General features: G+C 35.1%; 1 protein-coding gene across 1 annotated transcript; it reads left to right on the plus strand.

The window, feature by feature from the left end:
- Positions 1 to 5,040: 5,040 nt before the first annotated feature.
- LOC132059548 (protein LUTEIN DEFICIENT 5, chloroplastic) lies at positions 5,041 to 17,808 on the plus strand. Its single transcript, XM_059452174.1, has 16 exons — positions 5,041 to 5,158; positions 5,234 to 5,384; positions 8,544 to 8,751; positions 8,851 to 8,922; positions 9,032 to 9,142; positions 9,336 to 9,527; positions 9,648 to 9,809; positions 11,797 to 11,892; positions 11,972 to 12,073; positions 12,585 to 12,617; positions 12,719 to 12,799; positions 12,886 to 12,968; positions 14,360 to 14,491; positions 16,870 to 16,930; positions 17,077 to 17,142; positions 17,314 to 17,808. Exons 1-16 carry the CDS (start codon positions 5,077 to 5,079, stop codon positions 17,491 to 17,493), a joined length of 1,812 nt encoding a protein of 603 aa, XP_059308157.1. The 5' UTR covers positions 5,041 to 5,076; the 3' UTR covers positions 17,494 to 17,808.
- The last annotated feature ends 507 nt before the right edge of the window (positions 17,809 to 18,315 follow it).

Here is an 18,315-nt window from a genome sequence, read left to right on the forward strand (position 1 = left end):
TAAGAAACTAGAGTATTTTAACTACTACACATCAGATAATACTATTGATGTTAAAAAAATAGACGTACCAATAGTAATCAACTGCACCGAAACTTGAGGAAGCACCATCATTTTGAGTAGGTGTGTAAACCCTAAAAAATATAATCAACGTCATTAGTAGCATTCAAGTAATAAACATATGCTACTACACATAATAATAATAATGAACATTTTCCACTACCCATCAAATTGCTGACTTAAACTTTCCCGAGGCATTTGACTCCTCAAAATGCCTTCATAAGTGCTCATGTCAGGGTAATTGTGTTCATGGGTAGGTTTCGCTTCGGTAACTTCAGCCTGAATTCTAGATAGGCTTGCCCGACGAGGTCTATTTTGGGCTTCCCAAGGAGTTGTAGCCGTGAATTCAAGTCGATTAATGGGGACCTTCTGTGCGTACATTTCAAGGACGTTTAAAGTTATGCATTCCCTATAATCGTAAGGCGCCTTCAAATAATCCGTCAAAGAAACATCGTCTTGAATGTACCACTGTCCATAACTAGTTACACCTTGCGGCGTAAATGATATTGGATATCTTCCAATTATATTTAAATCAAAATCACTCCTACTAACTTGTAGTCTATTATACAAGGCTTGGAGTAGTTTTGAGAATTTTAAGTTAAGTGGAAACTTAACATGGTATTTTGGGAGAGTCATAACGCAAATTATTTTCCTCGAATATAATTTCTCCGTCCCAGAATAAAGAAACCCTAATTTTTGGAACGTCTTCCATTTTTTTGACTAATTTAGGAGTACAAAATGTAAAAGTTGGATGAAACTTAGAATTTGTGTAAAATATAGAAATTGGATGAAACCTAGAAACTGTGTTTTCCTTTCATACAAAATCCGTATTAATAAGGTTTGAATATTCAATCAACGCATGCATGCAATTAGTGTGTCTTGCAGTGCTACGTCAAGTCAAATTAAGTACGGAGTGCTACATAACGCATGAATTTACTGCGTTATGTCAGTATAGCGCATCATTTTAATGCGTTTTTCTGACATAAAGTAGTAATTTGCTGCGTTATGCCACAATAACATAGTAAATTACTGCGTTATTAATGTATAACGCAGTAATTTACTGCGTTATCCTAGCATAACGCAGTAAATTATTGTGTTATATCTGCAACCCCATATTGTTAATCGTAGTTTCATACAGAAAAAATGTCATAATTCGAATCTAAAATTTGCGTTTGATGCTAGCGAGTGTTATATAAACGTAATTGACGAATAACTACCAACCACACAAAATTGAGTTAATATGTCATTTTTTAACCAATTTGGAGATATTAGTCGTATTACAACGTTCTCTCCAGGAAACATATTCAATGGAATGGGTAGGACATGGGAATTGGGTGAAGATTTTGAATATTCAAATAACCCGAACGAGAAATACAATCAATGTTATAACAATATGATGACAGACGAGTGGAATTGGCAGGTTAGAGAGGCTCAACACTGGAACAAAACTTGAGGTCACTAGGGCTTAAACGCCCAAAAAGACGTGCTATGTCAATGCCTCGTGGTACTAATTTTGCTCTTAATCGTTTTTGCGAAGAGAACAATCGGATTAAAATACTTTGCCTCAGGGTAGCATATGGTCAACATAGTTACGTCAGATTCAGATCCAAGTGGGATTCGGACTGTGAGATGTCCGATGATGATGATTTCCAATGATATTATTAATAGTTGTACTGTATTAAATAAAGTTGGTGGGGTCATAGTCATGATCCCACAACCTATTGAGTTTGATACCTATATAAAAAGCCTTTTGCTACTTAGTATCTACTTAAAATTCAATGTCGAATAGTAGAAATATAGATTCGTCGGTATTTTTTCCATGGGATTTGAATAGCAGTAGTGATGACAACTCAAATCAAAGCAACTATTTCGGTGATTCCTCAACTGATAACAGTGAATTTTTGCTAGACGATTTCAAGCCCCACCTTTTAATAGAGTGTAATGACGATTTTCGCGAGCTGAAATATTCAGATCCACGGTGAATATTATTGTGGTTTACGTCGCGGATGGGCATATCGGTACGCCGAATCACAACATGTTGTTCGTGACTTGAAAAATCTCAACGCTCAAATCCCAACAAGGTACTCAATAACCATGCCTCGAGTAGGTCCAGAAACTTGCGAGCTTGCTGTACAAAGGATTAGAAAAGAAAACAACAGAATGCTAGCAAGACATTGTAGATTTTACATGCTAAAGTTGGACGAAGAATAAGCATCATCAACAGGTAGAGAATTAACATCTACAGAAAAAAGATATGTCTTAAGGAACCCAAAATATTGTTCTAAGGACGATATTGAGGACTTCTATTCTGATGATGATTAAGAATATTGTGATTTTAGTTCTATGTTTAATTTATGATGATGTTATTAATTTGAAGAATATTAGTATGTTTAGTTTTGCATCAACTCAAGGGCATGGATTGATGAATGTATTTTAAGTTTTTTCTTTCTTTGATGATTGTATTTTTACTACTTTCGATTTGTTATTAATGAACAAGTTTAAGTATTTTCATATTGTTATGAATGATGCAATTTAATTATTTTGAGATTGGTATGAATGCTGCAATTTTGACTAAAAAATAGCACGCTTAAATCTAAACCCTAAAATATAAAGAACTTAAAGCTAATGACACCAAGTCTTCAAACAAAAATGGAGTTCGAGCACTTTTCAACTACTAAAACGACAATCCGAAGTTTTGGTTATCCTTGATGTATTGAGCCTATCTTATTAATCGCACAAAAATAAGTAGGGTTCTATATAAAATATTGAAGTTTCGGAGTCCCGAAGTATGATTAGTCTATGGTTGAAGTGCGTTAAAAAGTAGGGCTGGGCATAAATACCGAAAATCGAAAAACCGGACCGAACCGAACTGAACTTCAAAAAACCGAAACCGAAAGAACCGAACGGAACTAGTTTGGTTCGGTATTCGGTGTCCGCCTTCAAAACACCGAAACCGAATTAGCCTAACCGAAGTTTGATAAAACCGAACCGAAGAACCGAACGCACACCGAAATTTAATACATTACCCAAAAAAATTAAAATAGTCCAGGTCCATTAATTTTAAGCCCCAAAAAAACCCAATTGTAACAAGCCCTCTTTTGCTTTTGTATCCCTAATTTTCCACTTCAGTTGAGAAAATCAAATACCCTTAACAAAGGAAGGTGACTAGGATGTGTCTTTAGAATTAATGTATGTCATTTATGTGTTTTCTTAGTTATTCTTACTCTATGTATATAACACCTAGTAATCCTATATCATGTTTATGGTTTTCTGTTCTTGTGTATCCTGTTTGTTTGATTTTGATTTCAATTTATCAGTTTTATGTTTTATTACTTTTGAGAATATGAATTAATGGAAATGGAATCGCTTCTAATATCATATCAAAAAAATCGAATTGGAAAAACCGAAACCGAATCGAACCAAACTTTAAAAAATCGAAACCGAAAGAACCGAACCGAACTAGTTTGGTTTGGTGTTCGGTGTCCACCTTCAAAAAACCGAAACTGAAATAACCTAACCGAAGTTTGATAAAACCGAACCGAAGAACCGAACACCCACCCCTATTAAAAAGTGTAAAGAAAGAGGAGTTAACCAAAAGAAAAGAAAAAAGGGGGGACCCCTTTAACGCGCATAAATTATTGCGTTAAAGGACTTAACCCCGACGTTACGTTTAAGTCCTTTAATGCAGTAAATTACTGCGTTAAAGGTACTATGGTAACCCTTTTTTTTTTTTTTTGGGATATTTTGGTTCAAATGATCTTTTTTGGGGTCATTTTGATTCCGGACTCGATAATGGGTGTGATCTCCTTATATGATCTTGTACAGTTCTCAAGAAAAATTCACAAAGAGCCATTTTCCAACCTTGTCTTTGAAAAATAGCTAATTAAATTAGTAGTTTAAATTTAACAAGTGAAACTTCATGTAATTGTGCTTCCTCATAAGTTAGTTTTTGAGGTTGAAGACCTAATTAAGATCCACTTTTTATCAAACACACATTACTGGAGCACTTGAAAGTGCTTTTTTAGATATCTGCTATTTTAATTAACAAATACAAACGAGTTCCAAAAAGATTCTTACGAAATACCAGATGTACAGTATAATAACATGACTAAGCAGATTAGCTCTAAACGTATCTTTTTCTTCTATGATACCCTCATTATCACTAACTTCCCATGGATTCCGAGCAAATAATGACAAAACCAAGGGTGAATTTACATAGAAAAAATGGATCACGTGAACACATAGTCACTTGATTAAAATCGGTATATTATGTATATAATTCTTAAAATATATCTAATATTAGCCGAAGGAACACATGGAATGGAGCACTGGTTAAGTCTTGTGTTTTATCCCTTAAGATTGTGGGATCGAACCTAACTAAATGCACTTTTGCGTCTCTTTTTTCTTAAAAAATTTCTAAACGGCCTTTAACGTCAAAACCCCTAGGCAAAATTAACCTTATACCAAACGTTGGTTAGTCCAAATTTCCAATCCTTACTTAGTTGGCTGTTGGCCACTTGGCCTAACCAAAACAAAGATACTTACGCCACGGCTGTGAGTATCTTTACACCAAGACAGTCCATAAATTTGGTTATAGTTTTTGACGATTAACTCTAAGGGGTAGTTTGGTAAGTAGTCTAAATTATTTCGGGATTATAATCCCGGAACTAATTTATCTCATTTATTGGGATTATTTTATACCATCTTTTATTGGTATAAAATAATCTCAGTATAAGTGGGATAAGAAGGATATCCCATCTCTTGGGATAGATGCATTTTATATCTTGTTTGATATAAGGTATAAATTTATTTAAGGATAATTTTATACCTTCTACCAAATATGATACAAAAAATTAATCCTGGATATCCCAGCTTATACCATGCACCAAACGACCCCCAAATGTTTTTGCCTTTATGTGATTTTGCTGTTTTAAGCGGTTGTTGAGGGCGCCACATTTTTAACAGAACTTCACTCATTTTGCTTCCCCACTACCCTCTCCATTATCACCTTCCTTGTCCATGGCTGCTTCTGTTCCTCTTCTTCAATTCCCAACACACCTTTCCTCCAAATTCAGACCCACTTCATCTCCTAAATTCAATGGTACTACTATCATTATTAATTATCCTTTTCTTTTTGTAAAATAAATCATTAATTGAGATGCATTATTTGGTGCAGGAAATTATAGAATAAGGTGTTGTACAAATGGAAGAGAAGCTGAGTCGGCAGACAAGGGAGTGAAGAAAGTGGAGAAGCTTGTAGAAGAGAAAAGGAGAGCTGAATTATCTGCTCGTATTGCTTCCGGTGCCTTCACTGTTGAACAACCTGGGTATTACACTTATGACACTTTCTTTTGTCTTGTTTGAATGGAGTGGATAATCTTTGTATGGCTCGTATTGGTTTGGCTATTCTTTTAGACATTTTAATCATTTATATGCAGAGGCGGATCTAGGATTTGAAGGTGGCGAATGTCACAACTTTCTTCAATGTACATCTTGTTACATCTTGTTAGGAACGTATATTTGGATCGGATCCATCTCTTTGAGTTTTCGGGTCAACTTAATAGGCCCTTTTTTATTTGCAAATATGAAAATTACATCTCTAAAATCAAGAAGCGAACATAATTAGCATCTTAAACAAGGAATCACACCCTTTAACAACAAAAGTAAAATTAATATTTTCACCGAGGAACTTACATCTTTTATGTAAATTAAAAAATGAACTTGCACAAGCAAAATAACATCTTCAATAAGAGAAATACACTAATCAAAATAAGAAAAATTATAGAAAAACTCTTTAATAGGTGAGCAATGCTTACGAAATTTCCATCACAATTTAAGTAGTAAATTGATTTAAATTGTATTTAACAATTATAGAAAAGCATGAATTTTTATAATACACTCCCTTCGTCCATTTTTATTTATCCACTATACTAAAATAAATGTTCACTTTTACTTGTAAGTTGTATTGTTTGAAAACCCAAGCCATAATTTTCCATTTTATACCTATTTACCCTTATTATCAAGTACTCCAATTCATTTCTCATTTTATTTATTGCTTATTAAGAGTGTCCCAAATCAAATATAGACAGGTAAACATGGACGGAGGGAGTAACCAACAAAGAAATTATAAAAAAAGTTGAATTTTTATCTCAATCCAAAAATTTTATGGAGACTCAAGTTTTTTGATTTGAGATTAAGAGAAATGACTAATTTAAGGGATTTTGAAGTTTCTATTTTGTGTGTTCTCGCTAGAGATCACAGATAAAATAATAGAATAGAGGAAAGAAAATATAAATAATAAAAAGATAAATAGAAAATTGAGAGAGCCGAAAAGGGAAATGACTGGTACAAAGGAACTAAAAAGCAGAAAGAAAAACGGGAGTAGAAAAATATTCAAGATTAATTCAAACTTGTGTCCACCAGTCATGACACCTTTGTCTAATTTGCGACTGGGGAGTGGCAGGATTAAATATTTAATCTAGTTTAAGCAAATTACAACATAGGTATATAAAAAAATTATCAATTTAGGGGGTGCCATGCCACCCCCATCCTAAAGGGTGGATCCGCCCCTGTTTATATGTAGTTAGATGCTGCAATAGCAACATACCCAGTGTAGTCCCACACGTGGGGTCTGGAGAGGGTTGGATATATCCATACCTTAACCTTACCCCGACCTTTGTGGGGGTAGGGAGGCTGTTTACGATAGTTTTGAGAGGTTTTCAGAATGAAAATATGACATCAAAATATCAAGATACAAAGCAAATGAAACAACAAAGAGTAACACACATTGGAGATTTATATGTAGTTTGATGAACAAACAAATCCTATAATGATAAGATCCTTGAGTAAGGGAGTACATATAGAATTTAAAGCATGGAGTAGATTTGAGATGTCTTTATTTGTAGTATTCTATCCTAATACTTTTGACAGATCTCCTATATTAGTTTGACTGCCTATTTATGAATTTCATGCTTCTTAAAAAGCAACTAGCTGAGTTAAGAGCATGAATTGGAATACTAGACAGTGAGCTTTAATTCCGCCAAGAATGAAAGAGAAGAAAGAGCTATAGTCAAATTTATTGGGCTTAATAATTATTTTAAGTTTATAATTCTTTTAATATTGTACTTGGTGTATTGATATCTATGTTAGGAACATTTGAAATATACAGACAAATGTATGACAGTATAAACCTTTTACTCCTAGATGATTATATTTATCACCAGATATGGCTTTTTTCCCTTAAGTTTAAGAGAGAAAAAATACTTTAAGGGAAAAAATTCATTTATTAAACTTCCAACAAGACAGGGAAGCTCTTAGTGATCCTGAAAGACGGAGAATTGGTTAGCAAGTTAAATTATCTCGCGATGACTCAACCTGATATTGCTTTTCAGGTAAATGTTTTAAGACGGTTTATGGACTCCCCATGTTATACTCATTAGGAATCAGTGTTTCGCGTCATTCAATATATAAAATCTATTCCTGGACAAGGATTACTCTATGAGAATCGAGGATATGAGCAGATTTTTTAGATATACAAATGAAGATCGGGCATGGTCACCGTTTAATACACGCTCTTCTTTCGAATACTACGTTTTGGTTCGAGGTACTTTGGTCTAAGAAACAAAATTTAGTTGCTATATCCAGTGAAAGCGTAGAATACTGGATGATAGTTGTGGCAACTTCTAAACTTATATGGATCAAATAAATTGCTCAAAGAATTGAAGTTTAGAGAGGTTAGTCAGATGGAACTTTTGAGTGATAATCAAGTTGCTTGTCATATTGCATCAAATCCGGTCTTTCACGGGAGAACTAATTACGCAAAAATCTATTGTCACTTTGTTGGAGAAACGGAATCTGAGGAGACATGAAATTTGTGAAGTTGAATGATTATCTTGTAGATATATTTATCAAGCACTTCACTGATCCCTGAATTAATCACGTATGTGAAGGTCGGTATACACTACTAATATGCACTGGAGTGAGGAGGAGTGTTAGAGAGTTAAGTGTAGATAGCTACCTCTACATGTCTATACTCTGAAAGTTTCCCACGCCAGAAATATACAGTTATATATTTTGTTTAGTGTGCCTATAAAAGGAATCAGGCTTGTGGCATTAGTCTCCATGCATTCTCTCAAGTCTTTTGTGTGTGTCTTTTATTTCACATGTTCAATCATAATCGTGAATTATGGAGCAGTTAATGATGTCAATTCATGCAATATCTAGTTGACTAATTCTTTGAGGTTTTCCCTCTTAGAGAGATATTTCCTTATTCAGATGTTTAGGAAACTGAAGCGCCATGCTAATATATCTAGTTAGCAGTTTGTTCCTTATTGAGGCTGGAATTACTCGTGAACTTTAGCTATCCACTTAATTCGATAGGTTTTTTTAATGCAGCATATTTCTATCTTTAGATGAATAATAGGCACTTGAAATTATTCTGGCTTCTTCTGTTGCTAACTTTACGTTTTTTCCCTTCTCTGGAGTAGATTCCCGTCATTGCTCAAAAATAGTCTGTCTAAATTGGGTGTCCCAAAGGAGTTTCTTGAGTTCTTCTCTTGGCAGCTGGGTGATTATCCTCGCATTCCAGAGGCAAAAGGATCTATCAGTGCTATTCGGGATGAGCCATTCTTCATCCCGCTTTATGAGCTGTTCCTTACTTATGGTGGAATTTTCCGGTTGACTTTTGGTCCTAAGGTTTGTTCATTTGCATCAAAATCTATTTTTTCCAATTGTGCATTTTAAAATCAATTGGTTTCTCTGTAGGATTGTTTGATGATTTTAGATTGTTTGCAGTCTTTCTTAATTGTTTCTGATCCATCGATAGCCAAACACATACTGAAAGATAATTCAAAGGCTTATTCTAAGGTAAATTTTCTGTCTGTACTCTATTAGTTTGTTGAAAAATAGTCGGTGAAGGAACGAATAATCAACTCAAAATTCAGAAAATGATTTCTTCTGACTCCTCCATCTCCAGGGTATCCTAGCTGAAATATTGGACTTTGTGATGGGGAAGGGACTTATACCTGCAGATGGAGAAATTTGGCGTGTCAGGCGGCGTGCCATTGTACCAGCATTGCATCAAAAGGTATCAACACAACTGTTCTACTTCTTGGGGCTTATTCTTCTGTCTTATTGTTATTAGTTGGCCTCTTACTGAATTCATATGAGCTCATTTAGTCTTTTATTTTATTTATTTATCTGTTTGTTTAGCGTTAAGTGAGAAGGCAAAATCCTTCTAAATCCTTACTCTTGTCATCATTTTCCGTTGCTGATTGTAGTATGTAGCAGCTATGATTGGCTTATTTGGAAAAGCAACAGACAGGTTGTGCAAAAAGCTTGATGTTGCTGCATCTGATGGAGAAGATGTAGAGATGGAATCACTATTCTCCCGTCTAACATTAGACATCATCGGCAAAGCTGTCTTTAATTATGATTTTGACTCGTTAACTGTAGACACTGGTATCGTGGAGGTACTAGTTTTGCTTGGATCAATTTTACTTGTTTATCTATTTTGTTGCAGATATTGCTAGTTTTAATTATTGTTAACAGCAACAATTGTACCTGTGCTTGTGATTTTTTGTCTTGTTCAGGCTGTATATACAGTGCTTAGAGAAGCAGAAGATCGTAGCGTTGCACCGATTCCAGTTTGGGAGTTACCTATCTGGAAAGATATCTCTCCAAAGCTAAAAAACATCAATGCAGCTCTCAAGTTGATTAATGACACATTGGATGAATTGATTGCTATATGTAAGGTAATAGTTTATTTGCCTCAGAGATCATTCTGATCTACTGCTTGTCAAGAAAACAATTATTTTGAACTTTTTCTAATTTTATTATTGTCTGCATGATAAAAGTGACTAGTATAGTTTGGTATATAGTCTTTTGATGAAGCCTTATAGGACCCACTGAAATGGGGTATTTCCATAAAAAGCAATCCCAGACCTTTACCTGTTTATGAAGAAAACCTGCTGACCTATGTCCTTAGAATTGCAATGCGCGTAGGTTCATTCAATTCCACGATCCAACTGTTTGACTGGTATAATGTTACAATTTTAAAATCTTGTGTATTGTATAACCTATCTATAACTGCTCGTAGAAATTGGACTTGTACAAAGCGTTCTCCCAATCTCTTCTCTTATTTCTCATATGGTATCAGAGTATGGACGATTTTTGTAATCGGCCAAAATTTTCATTCTTCTTCGTAGTTTCAGTATTTCAATCTCTCTCCAGTGTTTGCTCTAGTGATACCATGACTTTTTCCAATGGCCATTCCGTTGCATTGCATCTCCTTTCAGCACTACAGCAACAGCAGTGCGTTTTCTCTCTGACATTGCCTTATTCAAGTGATCATCTGACAGCATTACACCTGTTTTTGGTGGCTCTTCCAACACTGTTCCATCACTTATTCGATGACTATCCATTATCCAAACATTCTTCTAACAGCTGTTTCAACCACTTTTTGAGTGGCCACTATTCTAGGCTTCTAGCCATTGTATGAATACAATTCTAGCCACAATTTTCTTATAATATAATTCTACTTATAAGCTTTAAAATGGAAAATACAATTCTAGCCTCTGTTCTGGCTGCTGTTCAGGCACTATTCTGACATGAGTGCCGCATATTGATGAACATCACCTGTTTAGGTCCTATTCTACATTATTAATTTGCGCACTGAAGGTGACTTTTCCACATTTGAGCTTGAAACATTCTGGTAGAATATTAGATATATCGTCCCACAATAGAGGAAGTCTTGAAACCATTAGAAAACTACTGTGTAAGAGATTTTCCCATCAGATTCTCCCAATCTCATTTCTTGTTTTCGCACACTATTTTTTTATTTTTTTTAAAAATGTACGCAGATCCCTGATGTCAAAAAGTGGTCAGATTGGAAAGTACAATCAGTAAGTATCATATAGGATCGCAAGAGGGATCCTGAAATCCTAACAATTCTACTCTACTGCAATGTAGGAGTTTCTCTTGTTCTCACCGTTTCTTCATAACTTGTAGCTTGTATGTTATAAATTTCAAAACATCTTACCTTATAAATAATATGGACAATGATGTGCTTGAATATGTTAGGGACTAGTATGATTCAGGATAAAACCTCAGCAGTTATAAACTAAGAATCAATAGATAAGAAGTAATCGGATATGGGAAAGATTCTCTGAAGATGAGCTTCACGGAACTAGCATAGTGGCTTTATTGAAGTGGATGTATGAGTTTTTTATTATAGACCTTTACATCTCTGTGGACTAAAACTGGGACAGAGTGGTCCTCCTCTCTAATACTGCAAAGACCCATGGCTACTTTGTTATATCTTCTTAACTAACGTGCAGTACGATTCAAAGGCTTTGTCTTGATCCCGTTCTCCATTTTGTTGTGGAATAGCTTGTCCTAATTTTTGAGTAAGATGTGTGAACCTTGTGACAAAAGATGTAATTTTTCCTCTTTTATGTTAATAAGAAACAGTAATAGAGTCAAGGAATATAGGCAAAGAGAAGACCGGTTACTGCAAATAGAACTAAATGCAAAAATCAAGCCCTTTAGTGAATGAGCTGCAGACATTATTGCAAATATGGATTTGAAAGATATGTTGCTTTGAGTGAGTACTCACATGCAACTAATTTAACTCTTTTTACTATATTCTCAGTGCCTTTCTGATACATATCAGAATTTATTTTGCTTGATCTTTTGCGAAAAAAAATTTCTGAGTCATGCGTACCTCGAAATGTATTTCAGAGGATGTTAGATGAAGAAGAGTTGCAGTTTCACAAGGAATACATGAATGAAAAAGATCCTAGCATCCTCCATTTCTTGTTAGCATCTGGAGATGAGGTATGATACATTGGAGTCTTAGATGCAGTTATACTGACAAACAACTGGGTTTGGATGCTTCTCATGCATTAAGTTATAGGTCTCAAGCAAACAACTCCGTGATGACCTCATGACAATGCTTATAGCTGGACATGAAACATCTGCGGCAGTGCTCACATGGACCTTTTATCTTTTGTCCAAGGTTGGTCTACCTCTCTCTTTTCAACAGCTGCCTTTTTATGGGTGAAAAGTTCCTTCCTTTTTTTATTTTTGGGGGGGGGGAGGCGGGGGATTCTTCATGTTGGAGTTTTTGTGAGTAACAGTAGCATATGCATATACAAACTAATCATAAGTATGTGCTCTTATGTGCATACAGCTTCCATAAAATAGAATAACAATCAATTACAAGAAGGAAGAGAATTCAAAGCTTAGATAACTCTATGCAGATGTTCTTTAAGTTCTATGTGCAGCATTTTCCTTCAAAAAATATTATTTACTTTGGATAGAATTTTAAGTGTCAATTAAGATAGTCCGCCTGTTGCGTTTCACTTCAAGCCTATACTGGCTAGAACTAATGTTTTTCTCGTGTTTTGACCTTTTGGAAGTTATGATTTATTCGAGATATGACAAAGGAGATAAAGCTATTCCAATAGGTAGGTGAAGTTCTTCGTTATATTATCTTTGACCTTTCTTTCAACCCTGAATAACTGCAGGAACCTAGTGTCATGGCCAAGCTTCAAGATGAGGTGGCCGAAAATATAAATTTTTTCACTTACAATATTTAAATCAACTTTATGGAGAGCAGCCACTTGGATCTGATATGTAGTGTATTTTTTATTAATTACAGGTCGATTCAGTTCTAGGGGATAGGTTTCCAACCATTGAAGATCTAAAGAAACTCAGATACACAACTGGTGTGATTAATGAAGTGAGAAGAATGTTACCTTCAAGCATAAATCCTTTTATTGTGCTTGCAAGTGTTTACTTTCTGTAATGCTTCTTCTTGTTTTGCAGTCTTTAAGACTATACCCACAGCCACCAGTCTTGATTCGTCGTTCTATTGAAGAGGACGTAGTTGGAGGTTACCCAATTAAAAGGTTATGCTGAAATTTGTTCTGAGAAGCATTTCGCACAAGCCTGCTCAATTTAATATTTGTCCCACGGGTGTATACAATCTTTGGAGAGACTGAAAATGCATCTCCTTCCCTCAAACAGAAAACATCAGAAACAAAGGGATGAAAAGAAATATCTGAGCTTGTTTTTAGCATGTTAGGTGTAGGTTATTAGATAATGAAAATCAACTGACTGCCTTTGCCAGCATTTACTTTTGAATAATACCTCATTGAGCTTACTGCCAAAATTGGTCAGTCTTGTATGCTCAGGTTGCAGAGATGCTTAAACAAGTAGATACTGCAGATAATTTCTATCTTGCTCTGAGAATGAAATAGACTGGTGTTCCTGGTTGGCAGAAACATTTGCTCCATAAATATTTCGGATAGTAGTAATAAAAATGAAAATTAGATAATGCTAGAATAATGCTAATAATACTGGTAAGGGAACAAATAGGTTTTTGGTAGTTTGGAAAGAATGATTTAACTACTAATTTCTCTTCCATGCTATCTGATCTAGGGTTTTGCACCGGTGAGTGAAGATGTATGTCCTCCCATCTCATAATAGTAGCTGAATACAGAACATAGAGGTTTTCACCATGCATCGTATATACTTTTTGTTCTGCCTTGAACATTTCTACAGACAGTGGGAAAATGGTATAGTCTCAGACTAGAGTGGTTCAGAATCAATTTGGCCATTCACTCTAATTGGCCTTATAGAAGTTGGCGAGATTATGTGCTATTATTTACAGATTTTCTTGAAAAAGGTGATTATTTTGTGGTAGTTATTGTTCCTTTTCAGACTGCTTTGTCATGCTTTATATAGTATTTTGCCATGACTTTTCAGTTTGGCAATAATATCAGCAGACTTCTTTTCCTTATCCGATTATGCACCCTTATGTCCTCCCTTCTCATAATAGATAGTAGCTGAACAGATAACATGGAGGTCCTCACCATGCATCATATACACGTTTTGGTTCTGCCTTGAACAAGAGTGGTTCAGGATCAATCTGTCCATTCACTGAAATTGGCCTTATAAAAGTTGTTGTTGTTGTTATTTACAGATTTCTTGAAAAAGGTGAATTGGAAATGCAGAGATAAGTGATTGAATACTGCATCATTCATTTGAAGAGATCAAAAAGTAAATTGTAACATATAGTGAGAATTGGTCATAGACTTCTATTAACGTCTATAATTTTCCAACACTTGGGGTTTGACATGGGACAACCATGCCTAAGGATACTGAGGTCTTATCTTCATAAACCTTGAAAGAGGAACTTAAATCTGCACCTTATTTAGCAAATGGCCATTATTTGGTTTAGGTTCTCGGAGATTGTCTTTTAATCCTCATATTCTGAAATTATGTAGCACTTCCATAGGGGTGAAGACATTTTCATTTCTGTTTGGAACTTGCATCGATGCCCCAATCGTTGGGAAGAAGCTGATAGATTCAATCCTGAGAGGTGGCCTTTAGATGGACCTAACCCAAATGAGATAAACCCAAATTACAGGTATTGCAGTTTTCAGTTCATTAGTATATTGTGTACAAAAGGGGTAGCTCAATTTTGTCTGTATTTTTGGTAAAAAAGTACTAGCCATTCTTGAAGTGCATGTTAATTTAATCCGAGTTTCAGAGAATTGTTTTTTCTGTTTTTTTTCTAATGACTTACCATTGAAAAGGACATGATAGAAGGCAATCATATTTTTAGGTAGTTGACATTTCAAATTAGAGTTACTGAGCTCAAAAACTTTATGTTTGTCATCAATATTTTGATCTTATGGATTTGAGCCATGTGATATGTGGTCTCTTTCACCATTTGGAGTAGTATGAGATAGAAATTTTAACACTTTGAACTCCTTCCGTGAAATAGATTGAAAATACAGTTACGTGATGCTTAGAAGATCCCAAATGGTTGGAATATAACTATACCTAATACATAATTTAACTTTTTTATCATGTAAATGGTTGTTGATTGGGTTTCTGTTGCTGTGTAACAAATATTTCTAGAACTTAATTGGTCAATCTTTGTTTTAGTCAGCAATTCATGAAGCAAATGATGCTTTATTGACATACATGTCCATTCTTTCCCTACTCGAAATTGTCCTTCTCTATACTGCATTTTCTTCTGCTGTAGTTTATTATAACTCCCATAAGGTGGTTACTTTTAGGAGAAAAGATCAGTGCATTGGAAGATTTGCACACGACGAGGATCTGCACAGTCCTTTTTTGAGTTATTTGAAGAATCTTGACTTTGCAAATGTTGTAGTTCACTGACTGATATTTCAATCATGCCACATAGCATTCTTAATACACGAAACCTCTTCCGACTTCGTGTCAGATAACAGTTGATAAAGGTAATTTGTTATAATATCAGTAAATCTAAAGTTGAAAACTGAAAATGTGATTTGTATAATATGTCGTTATCGATGTTTCAAATTTGTGTCTGCGCCTATAGACCTCTAGAGTCTAGACTATGCTTTGTCCTAGTTCCAGAGTCATTACTATTACTATTTTGAAAAGGTAATGATTGTATTCACAAAACAGCACAAGGGGAGTGCTGTAAATTTTGTACATGTAAGCAAAAAACCAGAAGTATGACCCTCTGCTATACTTAGAGGGACTCTATGAACTCTGATAAGGCTTCTGTCTCATTAGCATATTCCAGGTTACACCAAGAATGAAACAACAAAAGACAATCTAACTTAGTCCTCTGTAATGATTTGTGCTTCTCTTCAAAACACCTTGAGTTCCTTCCTCTCCGAACCACCCACCAGATTCAAGAAGGACCAGTATTCCACAAGATATTTCTTTTTTGCCTTGTGCATACATATATCAACATCACAAAAGATCAGGTGTAGTCCTTGCTATTATTTCTAAGCTAAAGCTCTGAAATATGCTAGGATGTGATTACGATTAGTCCTATTTAAGCCTCTTTTTTCACAGAGATCTATATTCTTCTACCATTTTCCAGATGGTAATAAAGGAAAGTTCAGTTATATTATATCGCAGTCACTTGACCACGTGCTTAAATTAACAGTCAAAAATAAAAGTACCGATAAGATGTATAAACAGCGAGTAGTGTTAGTTTGAATTATTAGGGGAAACATGTGTGAGGACATCGCAGATGAAGCAGGTAAGTAGGTTTGACATATTAACATAATGGAAGTATTAACAGAACAAATGGATTGCCAGATGTATATACTTTTCCAGGCTCCAGGCAATATAATCTTGACAAAAATCAATTGCTATTTTCTTGGTTCTCGTGCTATCAGTTTATTTAATCTTTCAGGGGTAGCAGTTACTCTATTCAAGTGAGGTATTTGCATCTAACCAGAGATTATTTGTTACATCAGAAAAAGTATCTTCGGCAATGTAGTTGGTAGTAGGCAATACATTGTACAAATAGTAGTGGGTAATTCACATAGCCATGTTATTTCTTCTCTTACAAATTGCTGTATTTTCTCTTTAAAGAAAGGGGTTTATGGATGTGGGCCCAAGATAAAAATGTAACAGTGAGAAGGCAAGAAAGGTTTGCTTTAGGTATGGGTTAGCTTCGATATCCATTACTAAACGAAGTAACAAACAGATGGATTGGATAGTCTTAATGCCTTTAGAAGTGAAAGGTAGGTTCTAATTCAGTTTTTGCATAACCGACATTTGAGCAAATTTACTCACATGTTACTCATTCTGGATGGATTGCATTGAATTCATCTAATTGATCTCCGCCTGGAGACATGTGGACCGACTTCCACGCCACTTTCTTTGTTTATTTCCATGCAGAGCTAAAATCAGTATGCTTGAACATGGGAAAGTATCCTGGTGTTTCTCCATTTCAAAACTTGAAATGGACATAAGCTAAAATAAGCTTTTTCCATTCCATTCTTTCAGTTACCTTCCCTTCGGCGGTGGACCAAGAAAATGTGTTGGAGATATGTTTGCCACATTTGAGGTAATCCTTCAAATAGTAGACTCAGTAGTAGACAAAGGTTTTGAAAGATATCTAGGGGATGTTGCTTGTCATTACTGCATTTAGCTTCTCCTAATATTCTTATACTGTCTTCAAGCGCTCCTTCATAATTTTCATTATATCTTCAGAATGTAGTGGCAGTTGCAATGCTTGTTCGACGATTTAATTTTCAAATTGCTATTGGAGCTCCTCCTGTGAGTTATGCTGTCCTCTCTTAATTTTTGGCATTTCCTTTTGGTAAATGATAGATTTATTACTGACATAATGGTTATTTCTGTACTTGTTAGACCTCATGAACTTGGGGAATGAGGATGTTACTTCTTTTGTTGCCTACTCGAACCTGTGTGTAATCAACTTCGCTGCAGGTTAAAATGACAACTGGGGCTACAATTCACACTACAGAAGGATTAAACATGACCGTAACACGAAGAACAAGACCTCCAGTAGTGCCCAATTTGGAGATGGCAACGTTAGAAGTAGATAATAGTTCAGATGTAAACTGTGTGTCAAGCCAAAGAGCCGAAGCTTCTAGTGTTCGATCATAATAGAATTGAACACAAACAACAGCATGTGTTTAACAAACAGAGGACTATGTTTAAGGGTCTTTAATGACGAGCTGCCACTCCACAAGATAAGGAAGTCCATAATTTTATAGTTAATTTTCTGTGAGTAATGGTATAAGCTAGATCTTTATAGGCAACGATCTCATTTAAATTGAATCCACTTCTGGTGGTCTATACCTGTATTCTTTTCAAGCCTTGAAATGCTCAAAATTCATTCCAATTGAGCTCTTGGTTGTAATCATCAGTGACAGCAGTGTTCTTCAGTATTTGTTGTACAAGTTATTCTTTTTCTTTTGATTTTCCCACTAATATCGTGTACCCTCTTTAATTACTTTTCACTAGGCAATACTATACTAAATTACTAATCATAACATGATGAGTTTGTGTCCAGCTGTACTGCAAAATTACCACAGCAGTAAAAGATCTTGATTACATATATTGCTCTAGTGATTCTGGTGAAGGTAGAAGAGAAAAACCAAACAAACATTAGAGGTTAATCTCATTTTATTATTCCTTTCCTCTTTTAGTGAATCAGAAGAACGAAGCTCGACACACAATTTTTCTCTCCCCTCTCATTTCAGTTTTTTCTACATACGTTTTTTTCCCCTTCATTTCAATCCAAAAGATCGTAAGGGCCAGAAAACGCACCGTAAGACCTCTTATCAGTTTTGGGGGAAAAAGCAACACCTTATTGGTGAGTAATTTACTAATTTAAAAAAAAAAAAAAAAAATCCATTTTCTCAATTATAAATATGGGACATGAAGGGAAATGCAAGAAGATTGATCCCTCACCATCAAAGTAAA

The sequence above is a fragment of the Lycium ferocissimum genome, chromosome 6 (genome assembly GCF_029784015.1).
Source record: "Lycium ferocissimum isolate CSIRO_LF1 chromosome 6, AGI_CSIRO_Lferr_CH_V1, whole genome shotgun sequence".
Classification (NCBI taxonomy): Eukaryota; Viridiplantae; Streptophyta; class Magnoliopsida; order Solanales; family Solanaceae; genus Lycium; species Lycium ferocissimum.

Bases quoted from the DNA above. Each gene is read 5' to 3' on its own strand.
- LOC132059548 (XM_059452174.1), top strand. From the start codon at position 5,077: ATGGCTGCTTCTGTTCCTCTTCTTCAATTCCCAACACACCTTTCCTCC. The intron at 9,528-9,647 runs GTACTAGTTTTG...TGTCTTGTTCAG, and splicing joins TAGACACTGGTATCGTGGAG to GCTGTATATACAGTGCTTAG. The intron at 17,143-17,313 runs GTGAGTTATGCT...ACTTCGCTGCAG, and splicing joins TTGCTATTGGAGCTCCTCCT to GTTAAAATGACAACTGGGGC.